At 42.9% G+C, this 22,479-nt stretch overlaps 1 protein-coding gene across 2 annotated transcripts in view; it reads left to right on the plus strand.

Moving 5' to 3' along the window:
- Nucleotides 1-22,479, plus strand: part of ATP8A1 (ATPase phospholipid transporting 8A1) — a 257,682-nt gene that overhangs the window by 8,447 nt on the left and 226,756 nt on the right. For both annotated transcript variants that reach the window (XM_024211695.2, XM_024211694.2), the window contains exon 2: nt 12,023-12,137. In XM_024211695.2, coding sequence (XP_024067463.1) covers nt 12,023-12,137 — 115 coding nt within the window. The remainder of the gene's footprint in view (nt 1-12,022; nt 12,138-22,479) is intronic.

Below are 22,479 nucleotides of genomic sequence, written 5' to 3' on the forward strand. Positions count from 1 at the left end.
TCATGTGCATTTAGAGACTCTGATCTTGCAAGGTCCACCTACACATAGCTCATTGAAGGACCTAGCCTTAGAATGTTAAGAACATCAGATTTGTAGTCCTAGAACAAACCAATAGTCAATATTTAGGTATCCTGTCCTCTGCATTGAATACTGACAGATTCTTCAAAGAAATGTGTAACTTCCCATGGTGCATCCATTTATGCAGTACTGAACCAGGGAGGAGAAACTTCTTTCCAGACCTTTGCTCACTAGTTTATGCTGTATCATAATACCTTGTGTTAGCTTATGGGCTGTATCATAAGCATTGTTAACCTTTATAATTTTTACCATAAATATTGAAATTTGTAGATGCTGCTATGGAACCATACCTCCAAACTTAAGGCTGTAATTAGGTTCCATTACAAATCCTATTTTAGACTCTTTATAATTATGGCTATGAAAACTAGTTTAGCCTGAAAACTGCTAGATTTCCTGTGAAGGGAAAGGAAAACTTGTGTGTGAAGTTTGACGAAAATTGGTCCAGTGTGTGTGTGTGTGTGTGTGTGTGTGTGTGTGTGTATGTATGTATGTATAACAGCTGAGTGATGCTGAAAGGCAGACCGCAAGCCAAGTACGGACTGCCAGATGCTTTTGAATGGACTCTGAAATCTTTTTATTTACTTACTATTTTCATTATTGTTATTATTTGTTTATTATTTTCTCTGGAGTCTGGACCTTGACTATACCTTTGACCAAGAAATTTGCACCTTGACAAAAAATAGACTACCCCGTTGTAAGGTGAGAGAGTGACAAGAAGTTCTTTGTGGTGAATTCCTGGGAATAAATTTTGTGAGAAGAAACCTGGGTAAGGATATAAGGGGGATTGAATGTAGTCTGCCTTGGCCTTTCATTACTTATGTTATATTTTTAAATCTGCAGAATAAAAAAGAAATCTCAGGAAGGTGGTAGATAAGTTTCATAAAAATCCTAGTGTGTACACAATGCGAAGACCTCCCATTCAGTGATCTAGTTGCCCTGTAGCCCAGGGGTTCTCAACCTTTTTCTTTCTGAGGCCCGCCCCTAAATGCTATAAAAACTCCATGGCTCACCTGTGCCTATAAAAGCCTGGGCCAGCATTAGGGGGTAGCAAGCAGGGCAGTGGTTTGGGGCCCCGTACCACAGGGGGCCCCATGAAGCTAAATTGCTCAGGCTTTCGCTTCAACCCCGGGTAGCGGGGCTTGGGGCCCCAGGCTTCAGTTCTGCACGGCTGTGCTTCGTCTTCCTGCCCTGGGCCCCAGTGAATCTAATGCCAGCCTTGCTTGGATGACCCCCTGAAACCTGCTTGCAGCCCCCCAGGGGGCCCTGGACCCCGGTTGAGAACTGCTGCTCTAGCTGCATCCAGGCCTATAGTTGACCATCTATATGACAAAGAACATAGATCACAGAAGTTTAGGGTTGGAAGAGACCTCAAGAGGTCATCTAGTTGAACCCCTCTCCCCCCCAAAGCAGGACGAACCCCATCTAAATCATCCCAGCCAGGACTTTGCCAAGCTGGGCCTTAAAAACCTTTAAGGATGGAGATTCCACCACCTCCCTAGGTACCCATTCCAGTGCTTCACCACTAGTGAAATAGTTTTTCCAACCTAGAGCTCCCCCACTGCAACTTGAGACTATTGCTCCTTGTTCTGTCATCTGCCACCACTGAGAAGAGCCTAGCTCCATCCTCTTTGGAACCTCCCTTCAGGTAGTTGAAGGCTACTATCAAATCCCCCCTCACTCTTCTCTTCTGCAGACTAAATAACCCCAGTTCCCTTAGCCTCTCTTCATAAATCATGTGCCCCGCTGTAGCAGGGTGCTGGTGCAAAAGCACCTAATTAACCCCTGCCCAGTCAGCTCCAATCAGGGGAAACAGATTGGGGCTAATGGAAAAGGCCTGATGCTGGCCTGAGGATTGGCAACACCTGCTGGCCTGACAAGCCAAGGGCTATAAAGGCTGGGAGGGAGCCAGAAGGCTGGGGGCCAGCCAAGGAGAAATCAATCAGGGAGGGAACTGGAGGCTTCGTAGCTGAAGGTTGACTCTCCCTGTAAAAGAGGTTGAATAATCCTGTAAAGCTTGTAAATAGATGGACACTGGTGGTGGGATAACTGTAAGTAAATAAAGACACGGGTGTTGCACAATCCTGAAGCCTCTCTGAGCCTTATTGGGGCAGCAAGTGGGCCCCAGAAAGAGGGGTGGGTTGTGGACCCTACTACACCCACCCCCTAATATTTTTTGTTGCCCTCCGCTGGACTATCTTCAGTTTGTCCACATCCTTTCTGTAGTGGGGGGCCCAAAACTGGACACAATACTCCAGGTGTGGCCTCACCAGTGCCGAATAGAGGGGAATAATCACTTCCCTCGATCTGCTGGCAATGCTCCTACTAATGCAGCCCAATATATCGTTAGCCTTCTTGGCAACAAGAGCACACTGTTGACTTGTATCCAGCTTCTTGTCCACTGTAATCCCTAGGTCCTTTTCTGCAGAACTGCCGCTTAGCCGGTCGGTCCCCAGCCTGTAGCAGTGCATGGGATTCTTCCATCCTAAGTGCAGGACCTCCACTTGTCCTTGTTGAACCTCATCAGATTTCTTTTGGCCCAATCCTCCAATTTGTCTAGGTCACTCTGGACCCTATCCCTACCCTCCAGCGTAGTGTCATCCATGAACTTGCTGAGGGTGCAATTCATCCCATCATCCAGATCATTAATGAAGATGTTGAACAAAACCGGCCCCAGGACCGACCCCTGGGGCACTCCGCTTGACACCGGCTGCCAACTAGACATCGAGCCGTTGGTTACTACCCATTGAGCCCGAAAATCTAGCCAGCTTTTTATCCACCTTACTGTCCATTCATCCAATCCATACTTCTTTAACTTGCTGGCAAGAATACTGTGGAAGACTGTATCAAAAGCTTTGCTAAAGTCAAGGTATATCACATCCACTGCTTTCCCCATATCCACAGAGCCAGTTATCTCATCATAGAAGGTAATCAGGTTGGTCAGGCATGACTTGCCCTTGCTGAATCCCTGTTGACTGTTCCTGATCACCTTCCTCTCCTCCAAGTGCTTCAAAATGGATTCCTTGTGGTCCTGCTCCATTATTTTTCCGGTGACTGAGGTGAGGCTGACTGGTCTGTAGTTACCCGGATTCTCTCTCTTCCCTTTTTTAAAGATGGGCACTATATTTGCCTTTTTCCCAGGGTGAATTTGATTTAAATCATGATTTAAATCACTAGTCAGGAAAACTCTATTTAATCATGGATTTCTACATAAAAGTGCATTCTTGTTGGTTGTTATAACCTTAATACATATTCTTCGCCACTCAGAGATAGATGTAGGTTTCATTTTTAGAAGGTACACACTATACATTTTTAAAGTGATTTATTTTGAAAACTTTTCAGATTAGTTTTACAGCTATATCAGAAAATGAATGATTGTTTGGTTATTTCATTTACCAAAGGTAATTGAAGCAGATACTTATAAAGTCATTGGGAGGTGAGCTATCTCCAATTCAACTGGCTAATCATTAATATTTGGAGGATTTTCTTGCCATGTGTATTAGGAGGAGAACATCACCAGACAGACATTTAACTAAAACAACAATGTTGTGTATTCTGGATTTTTTTCTTCAACAGCAAACATATAATATTTTAACAAAACAAGCATGTGAATTTTTGAATTTAGTTAAACATTCAAGTTTTTTTAAATCAGGTTTGTTTTTGTTTAAAATTGGTTTTTAACTAAAATAGTTAAATTAAATAGTCAATTTAATTTTTTTTTTAACTATGTCAGCCAGGTCAACACGAGAAACTTAAAATATTGGCTTCTGCAGCTAACTCAGTCGTCTTCACCTTCATTTTCCTGTTTGTTCATAATCTGGAAAAGAAAAACAAGCTTTCCTGCTTTTTCAGGTCCCAAACGATTTCTCAATTTGGAATGAATTAGTCCAAAGGAAGAAACTTCTACACCAGCAGAAGAAGCTACTGCTGTTAAAAGTGAGATTATCACTTCAACAGTCTCTGAATCCAAGGGGTTAAGTGACTTCCATCAGTTCACTGGTGTGACTTTTTTTTTTTTTTTTTTAAACATCATCAGCAAACATATATTTCTTGAATGGCTAACCCTTAACTCTGAAGTTTATTATAATTGGCATTATGGAGGGATGATTGCTGGATGTCCATGTCATAGCCAACTCCTCTTCTTCAGCAGTTAAGGTTTGACCCTGGTACCGAGTATTGAGAATATTTGCAAGAAAATGAGCTGGAGATAGTGCTTGTCCCATTCGTTTTTTTTAATGCTTGTAATTTAACTCTGTCATTGCATATTTCTCTTTTTAAGATCTCACTCAGATCCTTCCAAATTTCAACAGCATCAGCAATAAAACAGCTATTTCCCTGCATTTTGTTCAAGGCTACAGAAATAGGCTTCAGGGTACTCAGCATGTGTTCAACATTTCTCTTAAGCCCAATGTTGAGAACTTTGGCTGTGACAGTGCCATCTATTTTTTCACGATTTTGTTCACAAACTGTCATCAGATTAGGCCAGTTCTTGATATAGTGCTCAAAACAGTCCACTACTGAGTTCCATCACATGTCTTGTGGGAGAGTTAGCTTGGTTTCTCCCACTTTTTTCAGACCAGCTGCTGCAAAGTGGTTGTTATGGAAGTATTTTGCAATTTCAACAACATTAGGCTTTATTTCTGGAACACTGAAGTCTTTGGCTAGCAGGAGCATCAAATGAGCACTGCAACCGTATGTTATTAGCTTGGGACTCTCTTCTAAACAATTTCTTCTCATCTTGGATACATTTGCAGCATTGTCTGTGACCAAACTGTGTACTAGATATTTGAATTTTTTCCCCACAGTTTGTTATAGCTTTTACTGCTACTTCTTGTAAGTATTCTGCTGTGTGTGCATTTCCTGATGTATCCATTGTTTCTGTAAGGAAGACATTCCCTTCTTCTGTTGTCACACAAGCACATAGAAAAGGATCATGTTCAGACATGTTCCTTTCATCATCTTCAACGCTGCTTCCTCCTGAGAAGGAACACTTCTCATGATATTGTTTCATTCGGGCAACCAGGCCTTGCATTTCTTTGTTGCACTGTTTGCATTTTGGACGCATGACTGTTTTACCTCACAGGTAGAGGAACGTCATTAAAATATTCCCAAACTGGGTCTCTTTTACGGCCTGCTGCCATTATAGGTTTTCTCTTCTCGTGAGAGACTGGTATGGTAGATCTCAAATCAATGAAGGCTACACTCAGAAAGACCTCAAGACTTCTGCAATACGCTCCTCAAACAGTTTCACTTTTGTTTCTACTGCTTGTCCCTCCCTTCTCACATTTATCTCCAGACTTCTTCTCCTTGTCCAGATCTATTCCTCCCCCAACAATCTTCTATTCATTGAACTTTTTGAAACTTTGCACAAATTTGCAGAGGAACAATAGGGTTGAGGTCTGTTATTTCTCACCTCTATATATTATTTATTTATTTAAAAACATTTTTGCTTTTAACAAGCATGTTATCTCTGGAACACTAATCCACAGTTTGAGCACTGCAAAACTAAGCATCTTTGATGGTATCTTCTAGACTGAACACTGAGTCCCATTGGTTAGGTAGAAAGATTAACCTAAATAATCTATACAGAAGCTCCTGGTACACTATAAAATTGAGTCCTTAATCCATGAACTATTGGAGCTTATTTACAAAACTTTTCTTAAACATGATATGAATACAGCGGACCCTCGCTAGAACGTGCGTCTATATAGCGCGAATTCGCTTATAGCGTGGGACCGCGCATGGATCCCAAATTTAACTACCTTCATTGGAATCCATGGTAACGCGGGACCGCACATGGATCCGTGTTCTAGGGAGGGGCCGGTATATATTGTCTCATACTATAGAATTAGAATTTATAATCCCTATTCCATGATGAGATATCTTTAAGATACATTATATCTTAATTAAAACTATCTTTAGATAGGTTTTTCCTCAAAAATCCAATTTAAATAAAAAATATCATTGATTTTTATCCACTCTGCTTTTTCCAATTGTCAGGGACCTCCCCTGATCACCACGAGTTTTCAAAGATAATGGCCAATGGCTCTGCAATCATATCAGCCAACTCCCTCGGCAACCTCGAATGCATTGCATCTGGCTCCATGGACTTATGCATGTCCAGCTTTTCTAAATAGTTCTTAACCTGTTCTTTCACCACTGAGGGCTGCTCACCTCCTCCCCATATTGTGCTGCCCAGTGCAGCAGTCTGGGAGCTGACCTTGTCTGTGAAAATTGAGGCAAAAGCAGCATTGATTACTTCAGCTTTTTTCACATCATCTGTCACTAGGTTGCCTCCTCCCATTCAGTAAGGGTCCCACACTTTCCCTGAACCACCTTCTTGTTGCTAACCTACCTGTAGAAACCCTTCTTGTTACCCTTCACATCCCTTGCTAGCTGCAACTCCAATTGTGCTTTGGCCTTCCTGATTACACCCCTGCATGCTCAAGCAATATTTTTATACTCCTCCCTAGTCATATGCCCAAGTTTCCACTTCTTGTAAGCTTCCTTTTTGCGTTTAAGCTCACTGAAGATTTCTCTGTTAAGCCAAGCTGGTTGCCTGCTAGCTATTCTTTAGCATAGCATATTTGCTATTCTTTCTGCACATCGGGATGGTTTGTTCCTGTCCCCTCACTAAGGCTTCTTTAAAATACAGCCAGCTGTCCTGGACTCCTTTCCCCCACATATTAGCCTCCCAAAGGATCCTGCCCATCACTTCCCTTAGGGAGTCAAAGTCTGCTTTTCTGAAGTCCAGGGTCCGTATTCTGCTGCTCTCCTTTCTTCCTTTTGTCTGGATCCTGAACTCTACCATCTCATGGTCATCTTCATTTAAATCAGTTTGGATTAGTTGGATTTATTGCAGGATGGTACTCAACTTTTTTTGTACGAAGAAAATTTATAAAACTGTCTGAGTTACAGTAATTTAAAACTACCTTAGTTATGCAGTTACTGAGTAGCAGCTCTGTAGTGAAGGTTTCATTATAAACTATTTCACTAGGAGGGTGGTGAAGCACTGGAATGCGTTACCTAGGGAGGTGGTGGAATCTCCATCCTTAGTGGTTTTTAAGGCCCGGCTTGACAAAGTCCTGGCTGGGATGGTTTAGTTGGTTTTGGTCCTCTTTTGAGCAAGGGATTGGACTAGATGACCTCCTGAGGTCTCTTCCAACCATAATATTCTATGATTCTGTGATTCTCTGTCCTTATAACTTTGCTTTGAAATTATTTTTAAGTAAAAGAAATTTCAGAGTACTTTAGAATTTTTTTTAACTTACTGAAGGCAATTTAGTCCAACTTAAATTATGGTTGCGTAAATATAAACTGAAATGTTAATCAGTGTCAGACTTTTTATTTGGGAGAAGTCCTGCAAGCTAAAACAAAATCACATTGATTATGATATTTCAAACTTTGCATGTGGATAAACACCATTTAAAATCTAGGGCATAGGCTAATAGTCACCTTTAAGATATTTATTTAAAAAATGTGTTTGCTTGCTATGGCATTGTGTGTTTTATGAAGTCTGCATGGTCCCTTGACCTCATTGTAAAGCTTAGGCAGACCTCAAAGAGAACAAATGGTAGAGTGATAAAGAAAACCCTGTTTAACCGCTAAAATTTTCATGGCATTGCAAGACATTTGGAGCTGTCGGAGGTGAGGAGCTGGTTACGTTCCAGAACTCAAACTCTGCAGGACATTGTGAAATAGTTAGGCTCTAAACTTGGTGAGCTCCTGATGTTCACATTTTAAGGAAAGGTGCGGGAATGAGCAGTGGCTAGTGGAAAGTAGGCTAGTGGGTATTTTGAAGATCTCCTAAACTTCTTTTTGGTGCCTCTTTCATTTAAAAAATAAAAAGGGAAAATTAACCAATAAAATTTATTTCCTTTAAGTTTAACTATGATATATGAAAATTAACATATAAGGGGAGGTAGATAAATATTCAAATATCATTCCAATTTCTTAGTCTCTTAAATGAACATAGATGTGGAAAATATCACATTGCACATTTCAGAATCAGCCTTAGTACTGTCCCTCTTACTTGTTCATGACCCAAGACTAATATCCTAACTGGAATTTATGACATTTTTGAAATTATTCTAAATTAAAATAATACATTCTGTAGATACATCAGCTCTTTCCTGTATTGCTCGTTAGGTAAGTATTGTACTGGCTTGGTATAACAGGTTCCTCTGTAATGAGTAGCTGATATTTGTACAATAGGGTTGGAAAAAAGTGAATATATGGTCTGTATCTGACTTGCACTGGGATGGTCAATAGGGATGGTATAAATGGTATTGTACAGACAAAGAGAATAAAGTACTTTGGACTGTCTGCCTCACAAGGAAATGAGTGAATGGTCCTGTTTCTGGAGTGCATATGGGGTAAAATTCCATGTGGCATAAGCCTTGTGTTGGCCCTCTACAAAGAGGTAAATTTCATCCATGGAGATTAAGATAGGAAGTGTGGCATCTTGACCATAGCAGGAAATTGACATGCACAAGGGTTAAGTTGCTGGACTGCATTTGGTGGTTAAATTTATGACACATGATGCTGGTGTCTGTGGCACATAATGGGCAGGTGGATTGGAGAATGATTTGTATTGATACGTGACTGTCAAGTACCAAGGCATGGGCAGTCATACCTAGTGATCAGAGCAGTGGCGGTCAGGCCTAGTGGTTGGAGCTGGAGTCAAGGCCCAGGAGTCAAGCTGAGGGTTGGGGTCAGAACCAGAGTCAGGAGCAAGCAGGGAAGCAGGGCAGGAGCAGGATAGGAATGAGGCTGGGAACAAGCTGGAGCAAGGCAAGTACAGGAGTGATCACAGCTGTGGGCATACGCATTGAGCAGCCATCAACCTGCCACTATTGCTGAGCTTAAATGCAGACCTGTTTGCCTGACAGTGTGGTTTATGGGTATATGTAGTTCATGCTAGAAATATATTACACACAAAGAATTAGAACATTTTTTTTTATAAGTGTTTAGGTGTATCTGTAGGTTCCAACCGGCCTGATGACCGATGTGGGTGTTAATATGATGCCATACAATGGTGCTTGTTTTTTTCAGTTTACTTTTTTAAAACCTAGGTAATTACACATACACACAAACTACATTAAAAGAGCATCATTAATAGATACTTATAGATTCAGTCACTTGTCTTACCTTTTCTTTTTTTTAAGCTAAATAGGTCCAGAAGGGACTATTTTAATCATCTAGTCTGACCTCCTCCAGAAACACAGGCCAAAGAACTGCAGCTGGTAATAATTTTACTTCACTGACATAACTACCCCAGGATCTCTTGAACTGTAAGTCAAAGGCATAACCCAAGCTACCTGAGGCTTCTTGAGTTTGTAAGGCAAATCTTCCATAACTCATTTAATTCTTGTAGGTCTTTTCTGAACCTTTTCCAATTTGGCAATGTTATTTTAAAAATGTGGACCTGAAAACTGGACACAGTATTACAGTAATGGCCTAACTAATGTCAGAGTAGTAATAACATCTCCATGCTTCTACTCAATATTCCCCTACTTACCCATCTAAGAATTGCATTTGCTCTCAGTCTCATTGTACTGCAAGTTCATGTTCAGCTAGTTATCCATCTTGATTCTTGAGTCCTTTTCCGAGCAACTGATTTCCAAAATATATCCCCAACCTATAAGTGTGGCCTGTGTTGTTGGATCCTAGCTGTATAACCTTGCATTTAGCAGTATTAAAATTCATGTTGTTCAAATGAACCCAGTTTACAATGTAATCTGGATCATTCTGTAGAATTTAAATATCCTTATAATTATTTACCACTCCACCAACCACTGTGCCTTCTGCCATTTTTACAAGCAATTCTTGAGGGATAATTAACAATGGAAATTGCACAATGCCTTTTGACGTCATTTTTTCAGAATAGAATCTAATTTAAATTTTATAATTTGTTGTTGTTACTATTATCCTATCTCCACTGTATGGTGTGGAAACTTCAGCTGCAGGTTTCCTCAGAGCTACTGGGCAGAACTTCAAGCATTTAGTGCCAAAACACTGAGTATGGTGATAATGTATACCATTCACTGACAAGAAGCTGGAGCTCATTGGTCTGGATTAATGTATTTGAAATGAAAAAACATTAACAGGTGGTAATATACCCCTAGTACATTTTAGGTAGTATTTGTGTCAAGCCATTTTATAATTCTAGTAAAACATAATGGAGCATACATTATGCTGGATTATCATTGCTTCTTGATGCTTTATCCCCTTATTCATGCCTAACAATGCTTGCTCCCTCTGTGTCTCATTGCTTAATTATCACCACTCAATTGCTGAATTAATCTGCAATTACTCTCTGTGTGTGTGTGTGTGTGTGTGTGTATGTATGTATGTATGTATATATGTATATTGGTAGATAGATAGTGATACAGATATCATAGCTAGAGTGACAGATAACTATCTTTGCATCAGCTGTACTGCCAAAATTCTTTCGTGTTCTTTTTTTCTTAAACCAAAAATCTCTTATTTGTACCCTGGAATCGGAAAACATGGTTTGTGGCAGATTGCTTTGATCTAATCATCTCTTTTGGGTGCTAAGAGAGATGTAGGTTAAGAGCTCAACTGCTAATAAATATTAATTACACAGATACATAAACACTAAATTATAAATGAGTTTATCTAGAGGAGGATCACTATACTATTAACTTTTTTGTTCTTCTGATGAAGCAGATTGGTCAGGGTGCAATAAAAAAGAAAAACCGACTTGTAGCAGCTTAAAAAGTTCATCTGGAAAGATGTTGTAGAGTAGACAGAATGTGATCAGTATAACTAGAGGTATGTAGTGATGGGTGTTCCAAGGTTTTATTATTAATTTACTAATAAACAAGGAAACTCCATCATTTTTATTGTTTATGGCTGTAGGTTAGTTAGGGCTTGTCTACACTTACCGGAGGATCAACGCTGCGGTGATGGATGCATCGGCAGTCGATTTAGTGGGTCTAGTGAAGACCCTCTAAATCAACCACCGATCACTCTCCCGTCGACTCCTGTACTCCACCTGATCGAGAAGAGTAAGGGGAGTCAACGTCGCGTAGTTTAGACCCCGCGGTAAGTAGATCTAAGCTACGTTGATTTGAGTTATGTTATTCACATCACTCGAATTGCGTAGCTTAGATCGACTTTTCCCTTTAGTGTAGACAAGGCCTTAGGCTTAGGCCTTAGGCTAGTCTTCCTCGTTTGTTCAGTTGAAGAACTTGATAGCCTTTTTTCTGATCGGATAATTTCACCATCAACTCTACAAAGATATATTTAGCAAAGATTAACCAAAATATTTCTTCTCTGGTGTACTATTAATAATAATTATGATGTTATTAATGTATATATGTTCTGTAACTTTGTGAAGTTCCAAACATTTCAGAAAGCTACATGGTGCTTGCACCAAAGAATTTACAGTCTGTAAACTAGGCAAAGATAGCCTATGAACATAGGCAAAGAATGGGGAACTAGTATGTATTAAAAGGATGTGGTTATAATGTTCCCTTTTACACTTTAGAGTTCAATTTTACATTCAGTGACAATGTAATGGTTAATGTTACAAGGAAGAAGAACTTTGAAATTGATATGTGGGATGATTTAGTATTTGTGCACAATACACAAGTGTAACCTTAATTATTGAATGTTCTCTGTTTACAGTGCTTGAGTTGGGGATAATTACAACATCTTTGTAATATATTTTACCCTAAATTCTGATAGGTACTTTCAGACTTAACTCAAATTTAACATAGATGTTTTCTGGGATTTTTTTATAAGGTATGAATTTTTAATGAGTGAACACTAAACAAGAAACCCAAAGAGAGCTAAGGGGTACACTTTTTGTCTTTATAAAATTATTTTCATTAATAAGTAAAAGCGTATTTTCATTTAGTTATCTAATATGCAGACACTCAACTGACAAAATATATAAAAATTATTTTATATTTTAAAGGCTACGGGAAGACAGATGATGTTTCAGAGAAAACTTCACTCGCTGATCAAGAGGAAATGAGAACTGTATTCATCAATCAGCCCCAGTTGACCAAATTCTGCAATAATCATGTCAGGTATTAAGTTTTTATAATGTGTTAGTGTTAATAAATATTAAAAATATGTATTTAGTGCCATAATTTTGCATGTTACTTTACAGAGTCTAAGTAAAGAGAGTGTTCCTGGCCCAGTTAACAAGTTTAAACAGAAAATGGATGTAACACATACAGGAAAAGGTAGAGAAGAACAAAGACTAAAACAAATAAGCCTGATTGTGAGTGAATTTTGGATTATGCCTGCAGAGGTGTGATTGCAACACTGTTGATGTTCTTGAGGTAGCTTTGATATAGCTAGCTCAAGTAACAATAGCACTGAAGACGAGGCACCATGGGCTGTGCAAACTCTCCCCAGACCTTGGGTCCGTACTTCAGCGGCTAGCCTGTGCTACCATGACTTCACTGCTATTGTTACTTGAGCAAGCTAAATTAAAGCTAGCTCAGGTATGTCTACGCATGCTGCAGTCACACCGCTGATTGCAGTTTAGACATGCCCTTAGTTTCTGAAGTTTTTAAATGCCTAATGATATGAAAAGTGGATTTTCAGGAGACATCCGAAAGAGTGGATATACTTGAAGCGGGATTTATTTCAGCCTGTATGGAATAGCATGAAAAAGGCATGAAGGATAGAATGGGTGGATACACAGAGTAACGCGATAAAACTGGGTACAGAACGTTATTTGGAAACTACTTAGAGAACTACTTTGGCTATAGAATCAAAAGTCTTTTCTCAAACTTTCTCTTTGAATTTACAATGCAGTGAAAATGTTTGAAAGAGCAGAGAAGCATTCTGCATACTATTGTTAATTGTAGTATACTTAAAAAGAATACTGTGGGTACATGGTAGTCCAAAACTTTTGGTTTATTCTCAGACTACAGACTAGAAATCTGCATTGTAACAAAACAACTATTGGATATTTGCATGCAAGTGATCACACTGATCTCTAGATTCAGTACTGTCACAAGGAATAGCATTTTAAACTGGAGTCACACCAAAATATGTAACAAGTGACATGTTTTGTTGTCCCATACCTTATCACCATTGTATAGCTGTGTGGGGTAATGAAAGTAATGCTAGGTATGTGTTTACAGTAACAGGGTGTGCTGGCCCTTTAAGGTAAGCTACAGGCCCAGCGTGATGCTGTTCTTTGTTCAACCCATAACCAGGGAATTTGGGAAATACAGGTCTCAGGACTGAGAGGAATTAGAGACTGTTTCAGCAAGGAATGTTTGGAAGAAGGAATATAGACAGGCCCATGCATTAGGAGACTAAGAGATCCGGAGGAAGCAGGAGCTGTTTGTTTATCTTTCCACAAAAGTGGTTGTTGAAGAAGGCAGATGACCAAGACAAAGGAATTCCATGGGGGGGTGAAAGTTGGATTATTGTAGGATCTTGGTTTCTTTTTTTTTAATGTTTGTTAGGAGCCCTAAGAGGAGGGGAAATACTGGGAAAAGGTGAAGGAATGGTGCTTGTGTAATCTTTGGGTGGGCTAGAGTTCATTTCATTGCCCTTCTCCAGTGCCTTAAAAAAACCCAACTCCCATATAAAAGTAGCTGGAGATCCAGAGTTCATTCTCTTAAGGATTTTCAGAAAGGATTGCACAGTGTCAATCTCCCCACATTCAAGTCCCAAAAGGAACTAACAAAATTAATTTAATTAAATAACTTTATAAAATCTTATGATAAACAAATAATAATCTAATTTTTACAGCACAACATGGCTATTTTATAATCCACAGACATTATCTTCACAGTTATACATAAACATAAAAAAAGAAAACAAATTTAAAATCTGAACAGTTCAGTCCCCACAGAAACAGTGAGAAGAAACTGAGAGTTCCCAAAAGCTTAGGTTTAGTTCACCTAAGACTCAGTTAGTCTTTGATCACCAAATCTATACAGTTTGCTGAGTCCTAAACAACATCTTCCCTCCACTTGCTTGTAGGAATCTTCAGTTGGAATCCATGCAGATGCTTCCTCTGCTGAAATCACTGCTAGCCAGTCAGCTAACTGATTAACCAATCACTCAGTTAAGTCACAAGTGTATAGATTTAAATAAAAGCCTGCTGCAAAATGCTTCAGAGTTAGGGACAACAGCCTGCTTTCTGTTCCTAGGCTCAGGACTCTCCCAACTCACACAGGGCACACATGGTCCTTTGTAATGCAGTTGCCCTGACTGCTTGCCCTCACGGAGTCTGATCCCAGGAACAGGGAACCTATTGGAGCATACCCAAAACTCCTATTGGAGTAACACATCCAATTCCAGAAGCTTCTGGATGTGGAGTGCTTAATCTGCCTACCAACAATGACTCAGACACAACTCACTCCTACTTCCCCTTAATGGGTCTGTTAAAGAGATATCTCCCTATTAGGCACAAGGGTTACACTTGGACAAAGAATCAGACTTGATGCCTGTCTGGAGCTTCCAGTATAGGGTGAGTGAAAACTCCTCTTCATATGCACACTGTTACAAAGAGGGAGTTTGACATGGACCTCAAATGGGAAGGCTGTGACCCAGGCAAAACTGGGAGGAGGATTTTGTTTGCTTACATTGGATTTTATTGTTTGGTAATGTGTTTGGTTGGTTGACATTGTGTGGGGGGTTATTTTGGGGGCGGGAGACATTCATTACTCTGAAAGAGGTGGAATTTTGGTATGATCAGAAAGTTAAACCAACATAGCAGGAAAAGAAAACTGAAAGTGGTGGCTGTGTTACCACGGTCACCAGGAAAGCCGCTATTTATAATCACACATTCATGTGATCCAGAGGATCAAGATTTTCATCCCTCAGTCGGAATATCAGCTACTTTACTCTTGTCACCCGCCAGTTTGCTGTTTGCCTTTCTTGCTGGTGGTCAGACTGCTGACTCTGCACCTCTAATGCATTGTACACCTTATTTTCATTTTTGTGCAGTATTTTAACTTCTAATTTACTTTCTTCATAGGATTAAAAAAAATTTCATGGACAGGAAATAGAGAGAGATCTGCAAATGCACTACTTGCATTGGAATTTTTAGTGCTTCCAAAGCAGGCTCTTTATGCTCTTTATGAAAGCATACTGTGACCACCTCAACTCTCACAATGGGGGGCTTCCAGCACAGCATAATGGGACAGCTCAGCACTTCCAGTACTTGATACAGTGGCAGAACTTCTGGTTCCTCTTTGAGCATCCCAATGGATGCTCCACTTTAGGTGCGCATGTGCCCCATGTGCCTTTGATCAGAGATTTTCATTAGCAGTGTCCATTCAGCCCTACTTTATGCTCTGCATCAAAGCCATATCGGGCTGCGTAGGCAAACTGTTCTCAGTTCCTTCTCAACTGCCTCGGCCTGAAACACAGCTTAGCATGTCTGCATATGCATGCCTTGGCTGCTCAGTAAGTTCATTCTACTTAGTTTATTTAGTTTATGTCGTTAGTTTGTTGGTTAGTAGTAGTTAGTTACTAGCTACTGAAAAGATTGTTTTATTTCCTCTGGGGGAATCCTCCCTGTGAACCCAGTTCACCAAAATTTAAATGTAGCCTTACATGTAGAGAGGCTATACTGGTCAATGATGCACATTCGAAGTGCCTTCTCTGCCTGGAAGAGTAACACAACCCACAGAAGTATAACTTCTGTTTGGCCCTCAAATCCAGGGTACAGAAGAATTGGGAAATCAAGCTGAGACTGTTAATGATTGATCACTGCCTTTGCCCTGTGTCAGAGCACGGTCTGGGGCACCCCCTATACATCAGTCTCCGGGGTCTCTAGTGCCCCTTCAGCCTTAGTACAACACTCTCCTAGAAAGGGTAAGACTTCAGAGGTTTCCTCTAAAGATCCTAAGAAGAGGACCTGTAATTCCCATCTTAGGTATTCACCTTGAAAAGACCTCACTCTCCGACAAGGTCAGCAGCCTCAGAGACCTTGTCCCAGAGCTTGGTACGGTACAGGTGAGGCATTCCTCCAGTGCCAACAAGGCAGGAAAATCCTGCAGCTCTAAAGGTAAATGTGGCTCCGAGAAGGCTCCAGTACCATCTAGTGTAGATGGTCAGAGCAAATATAGGAGGTCATCGGACTTAACCCCTCTCCCGGTACCCTTATCTAGCACTTCGGTACCATGTAAGACTAAGCCTCTATCTACATCAGTGCCACCTGTGAAGCTCTCACAACCATCTGTACCATCCTGTAGGGACAAGCATACCTGTCCATTGGTGCTGCAACTCCACTTGGTGTCTCAGGACTTTAGGTATCTGAAAGACTTATTGGTGAATGCTGAACCAGAGTCTCCATTGCTGGCGACACACTTAGCAGGTGTTTTTCCCAAGACTATGAATATGGGAGTTGGATTTCCAGATTCTTGTAGGCATATTTCAAACTTGGGGATTTCCAGAAGTGGACCTCTTTGCCATAAAAAATACCATCTATCTTGTTCAAGATGGGTGTGCCTAGATTGGAGTTTCTTGGGGTACATCTTCTTCCTTACTTGGACTTGCATTACCCCATATGCCTCTGATTCACAAAGGGTACGTCTATACTTACCTCCGGGTCCGGCGGTAAGCAATCCATCTTCTGGGATCGATCCCGGAAGTGCTCGCCGTCGACGCCGGTACTCCTGCTCCGCAAGAGGAGTACGCGGAGTCGACGGGGGAGCCTGCCTGCCGCGTGTGGACCCGTGGTAAGTTCGAACTAAGATAGTTCGACTTCAGCTACGTGAATAATGTAGCTGAAGTTGCGTATCTTAGTTCGAAGTGGGGGGTTAGTGTGGATCAGCCCAAAGTGGTGAATAAAATCAGACAAGGCAAGACCAGAGTTATTCTAATCACCCCAACATGGTATAGGCAGGCGTGGATTCCTTACTTGTTTTGTCTAGCTCTTTGTCCAGCAATAAATCTTCCAATCACTCTCCAGCTGCTCTCCCAGGACACCAGTCGTCAGCTGCATCTCAATCTAAGTATTCTCCACCGCAAAGCATGGGTCCTCTGTGGTTCACGGGAGTAGAGACAGTCTGTTCTGCAGAAGTGCAACAGATATTATTAAATAGTTGGGAAGAGTATACCAGAAATACTTACCTTCAGAAGTGGAGATGATTTAATCACTGGTGTGAACTCCAGAATGCTGCCCCTAAATCTGCCTTGCTTCCACTTGTTCTGGAATACCTGCTGCAACTAAAGAAAATCGGATTATCACTTAGCTCTCTCAAGGTTCATTTGGTGGCATTAACAGCTTTTCATATAACTGTTAAGGGATACTCATTGTTTGCTCTCTCTACAACTATAAGGTTCATAAAAGGTCTGGGTAATCTCTTCCCACTGGTGAAAGTCCCCACCCCAGGTTGGGATCTTAATTTGGTTCTTAAAAGTTTCATGAAATCTCCTTTTGAACCTGCTCCTTACTGAATTTGTCCACATAAACAGCCTTTTTAGTGAATAGGAGAGATTGGAGCCTTAATGTCAGACCCTCCTTTCACAGTATTCTACAAGGACAAAGTTTCCTTACGACCACACCCCCGGTTTCTTCCTAAAGTGTCTTCTGAGGTTCATCTGAATCAGGGTATGTCTACGTTACAAGAGTAGTTCGATTTTACTTAAATCGAATTTGTGGAACCGATATTACAAAGTCGAACGTGTGTATCCACACTACGAACAGTAATTCGACTTTGTGAGTCCACACTTACGGGACAAGCGTCGACATTGGAAGCGGTGCACTGTGGGCAGCTATCCCACAGTTCCCGCAGTCCCCGCTGCCCATTGGAATTCTGGGTCGAGCCCCCAATGCCTGCTGGGGAGAAAAATGTGTCGAGAGTGGTTTTGGATAACTGTCGTCATCCAACCGTCAGTCCCTCCCTCCCTCCCTGAAAGCGCCAGCAGGCAATCAGTTCGCGCACTTTTCTGGTCAGTGACAGCGCGGACGCCACAGCACTGCGAGCATGGAGCCCGCTGTGACCATCGCTGCAGTTATGGCCGTTGTCAACACCTCGCACCTTATCATCCACCTTTTCCAGAGGCAGATGCTGAGAAATCGGGCGAGGAGGCTACAGCAGCGCGGTGAAGACATTAAGTCTGAGAGGGGCACAGATCTCTCACAAAGCACGGGACCCCGCGCCGTGAACATCATGGTGGCAATGGGTCATGTTGATGCTGTGGAACGGCGATTCTGGGCCCGGGAAACAAGCACGGACTGATGGGACCGCATAGTGCTGCAGGTCTGGGATGAATCACAGTGGCTGCGAAACTTTCGGATGCGGAAGGGAACTTTCCTGGAACTTTGTGAGTTGCTGTCCCCTGCCCTGAAGCGCAAGGACACCCAGATGCGAGCAGCCCTGACTGTCCAGAAGCGAGTGGCCATAGCCCTCTGGAAGCTTGCAACGCCAGACAGCTACCGGTCAGTCGCGAACCACTTTGGCGTGGGCAAATGTACCGTGGGGGTTGCTGTGATGCAAGTAGCCAACGCAATCGTTGAGCTACTGTTCTCAAATGTAGTGACCCTTGGAAACGTGCTGGTCATCATAGATGGCTTCGCCGCGATGGGATTCCCAAACTGCGGTGGGGCTATAGATGGAACTCACATCCCTATCCTGGGACTGGACCACCAGGCCAGCCAGTACATCAACCGAAAGGGCTACAAGCTGCAAGCACTGGTGGACCATAGGGGACGTTTTACCAACATCAACGTCGGATGGCCGGGCAAGGTTCATGACGCTCGCGTGTTCAGGAACTCAGGCCTGTTTAGACGGCTGCAGGAAGGTATTTACTTCCCGGACCACAAAATAACTGTTGGGGATGTGGAGATGCCTATAGTGATCCTCGGGGACCCAGCCTACCCGCTAATGCCCTGGCTCATGAAGCCCTATACAGGCGCCCTGGACACTGAAAAAGAACTCTTCAACTACCGGCTGAGCAAGTGCAGAATGGTGGTGGAGTGTGCTTTTGGCCGTCTCAAGGGGAGATTGAGAAGCTTACTGACTCGCTCTGATCTCAGCGAAACCAATATCCCCATTGTTATTGCAGCTTGCTGTGTGCTCCACAATCTCTGTGAGAGCAAGGGGGAGACCTTTATGGCGGGGTGGGAGGTTGAGGCAAATAGCCTGGCTGCTGATTACGCCCAGCCAGACAGCCGTGCGATTAGAAGAGCCCAGCGGGACGCGCTGTGCATCTGGGAGGCTTTGAAAGCTAGGTTCATCAGTGAGCAGGGTAACCTGTGACTATTAAGTTTGTTTAAAGAGAAGCTGAACCTGCCCCCGTTTCTTGACCCAGTTAATGTTGACTGTCCTCTCCAGTTACATACCCCGTTCACCCCGTCCCCCCCCTTCCAACACACGTTTAAAAGTAAAATAAATGGAACTTTGTTAATGAACACTGTTTTCTTTATTACGGATTTCGCGGTAAAGTGTTGAAACTGGGACGCAGACTGTGGTGGGGAGTGGGCGTAGTGATGGAAAGAACGCTTCTAAACTCGAGGAATGACAGGCTCCTGCTCCTAGAGCGGTCCGCAGTGGTGGACTGGTTGTTTCAACGGAGCCTGCCACCCCTCCTTTTCGGGACTCTGTGTGTGGGGGCTATGTGACTTTGTGGCGGGGGAGGACGGTTACAGATCCCCTGCTGCGTGGCTCTGTGATCCAGGATAAAGACCGCTGCATAAGATCTCTAACCGCCCTTCCCCGCCACAAAGTCACATAGCCCCCCCCACACAGAACATGAAAACCACCTCCCAGACTGACCAGGGTGCCTAGTGACTGCAATGTGTGTGTGACCTTCTGCTGAACCTGCCCCCGTGTCTGTACCCTGATAAAGGTGACTGTCCTCTCCAATTACCAACCCCCTTCCCCCCCTTCAAACACACTCTCCTCTAAAAGAACATGACGGAAACAGTAATTAACAGAAACATATTTTTTATTAGCAACTACACAGTTAGAGGATGAAACTGGGACGGGGGCTTGGGTGAGGCGGGAAGGAAAGGACTTATCAAATTTTTGGGAATGAGAGCCTTCTGGTACTTGAGCAGTCTGCAGGGGTGGAGTGACAGTTTTCACGGCCCCTGCCGCCCCTCCTTCTTTGGACTTTGGGTGAGGGGTGTATGGGACTTACCTCCAGGAGAGCTTCGTGGAGATGTCCCATGAGGATTTCAGCTCTATCCCCGGACATATAGACCTTATTTTCCAGTAGCTGCACTGGCAGGGACTAAAAAGTAGAGCGCCTAGGGCAAACTAATCATGAAAAACCCATTGTTAATATTCCTGTTCTGTTCAAAATAAATGTTTACATGTTTAAAACACTTACCGACTGATCCTTCCCCTGATTCAGGGTCCGGGTTAACGCCTGGGGAGGGTTGGTAGGGGATCTCCGTGAGGGTGATGAAGAGATCCTGGCTGTCGGGGAAATCAGCGTTGTAAGCGCTGTCGACTGCCTCGTCCTCCTCATCTCCTTCCTCATCTTCCCCGTCCGCTAACATCTCCGAGGAAGCGGCCGTCAACAATATCCCATCCTCAGAGTCCACGGTCAGTGGTGGGGTAGTGGTGGCGGCCGCACCTAGAATGGAATGCAGTGCCTCGTAGAAACGTCATGTCTGGGGCTGGGATCCGGAGCGTCCGTTTGTCTCTTTGGTCTTCTGGTACCCTTGTCTCAGCTCCTTGATTTTCACGCGGCACTGCATTGCATCCCGGCTGTATCCTCTCTCTGTCATGGCTTTTGAGATCTTCTCGTAGATCTTTGCATTCCGTCTTTTCGATCGCAGCTCCGAAAGCACAGACTCATCGCTCCACACAGCGATCAGATCCAAGACTTCCCGATCAGTCCATGCTGGGGCCCTCTTTCTATTCTGAGATTGCATGGTCACCTCTGCTGGAGAGCTCTGCATCGTTGCCACTGCTGCTGAGCTCGCCACAATGTCCAAACAGGAAATGAGATTCAAACTGCCGAGACAGGAAAAGGAATTCAAATTTTCCCGGGGCTTTTCCTGTGTGGCTGGTCAGAGCATCCGAGCTCGGATTGCTGTCCAGAGCGTCAACAGAGTGGTGCACTGTGGGATAGCTCCCGGAGCTATTAGCGTCACACCTACCCTAATTCGACATGGCCATGTCGAATTTAGCGCTACTCCCCTCGTTGGGGAGGAGTACAGAATCAAATTTAAGAGACCTCTATGTCGAACTAAATAGCTTCGTTGTGTGGATGGGTGCAGGGTTAATTCGATTTAACGCTGCTAAATTCGACATAACCTCCTAGTGTAGACCAGGCCTCAGATCATTTACCTGCCAGTTTTCTTTCCAAAACCACATAACGCCAATCTGGAGACTGCCCTCCATACTCTAGATGTCAGGCGGGCATTAGCCTTCTATCTAGATAAGACTAGATCATTTTGTAAATCTTTTAGACTGTTCATTTCATTTGCGGACAGATCTAAACAGTCTGCTATTTCTACTCAAAGACTATCAAAATGTATTTCAGAGTGTATTATACCTTCTTACAGTGCTGCCAGCATTCCACCCTCTGTTGATTTGTCAGCTCACTTGACAAGGTCATAATCTGCGTCTATGCCTGTAATTAAAAACGTCCCAGTATCTGATATCTACAGAGCTGCTACATGGTCTTCTGTACAGACCTTTTCCAGACACTATGCTTTAGTCTATGTCACTAGATCTGATGTGGCAGTTGGCATTGTAGTTTTTTCCTGTGTGCTGGTATTGATTCCAAAGCTCCTCCTCCCTATCCGGATAATGCTTAGGAGTCACCTGAAGTGGAGCATCCATAGGGACACTACTCGAAGAAGAAAGAGAAGTTACTCACCCTGTGCCATAACTGTGATTCTTCAAGATGTGTTCCTGTGTGAGTTCTCCACTACCTGCCATCCTTTCCTCTGCTTCAGAGTTTCTTTCTGAGACTCAGGGTATGTCTACACTACGAAATTAGGTCAATTTTATAGAAGTCGATTTTTAGAAATCAATTTTATACAGTCGATTGCGTATGTCCACTCTAAGCGCATTAAGTTGGCGGAATGCGTCCTCATTACCGTGGCTAGCATAGACTTATGGAGTGGTGCACTGTGGGTAGCTATCCCACAGTTCCCGCAGTCTCCGCCGCCCATTGGAATTCTGGGTTAAGCTCCCAATGCCTGATGGGGCAAAAACATTGTCAAGGGTGGTTTTGGGTTCATGTCGTCAGTCGCCCCACCCCCGTGAAAGCAATGGCAGACAATCGTTTCATGCCTTTTTTCCTGGGTTACCCGTGCAGACTCCATACCATGGCAAGCATGCTAACCGTCGTCATCCACCGCTTCTGCTGCAACTCTGCTCTCCTGTTCTCCTGCTCCCCAGTGATGAGCTCGGGGGATCCGTACTGGTCCTCCTGGGTGCTGCTGGCAGCAGATGGTGCAGTAGGACTGCTAACCGTCGT

This window comes from Terrapene carolina, unplaced genomic scaffold (genome assembly GCF_002925995.2).
Source record: "Terrapene carolina triunguis isolate 2854851 unplaced genomic scaffold, T_m_triunguis-2.0 Scaffold66, whole genome shotgun sequence".
Lineage (NCBI taxonomy): Eukaryota > Metazoa > Chordata > Testudines > Emydidae > Terrapene > Terrapene triunguis.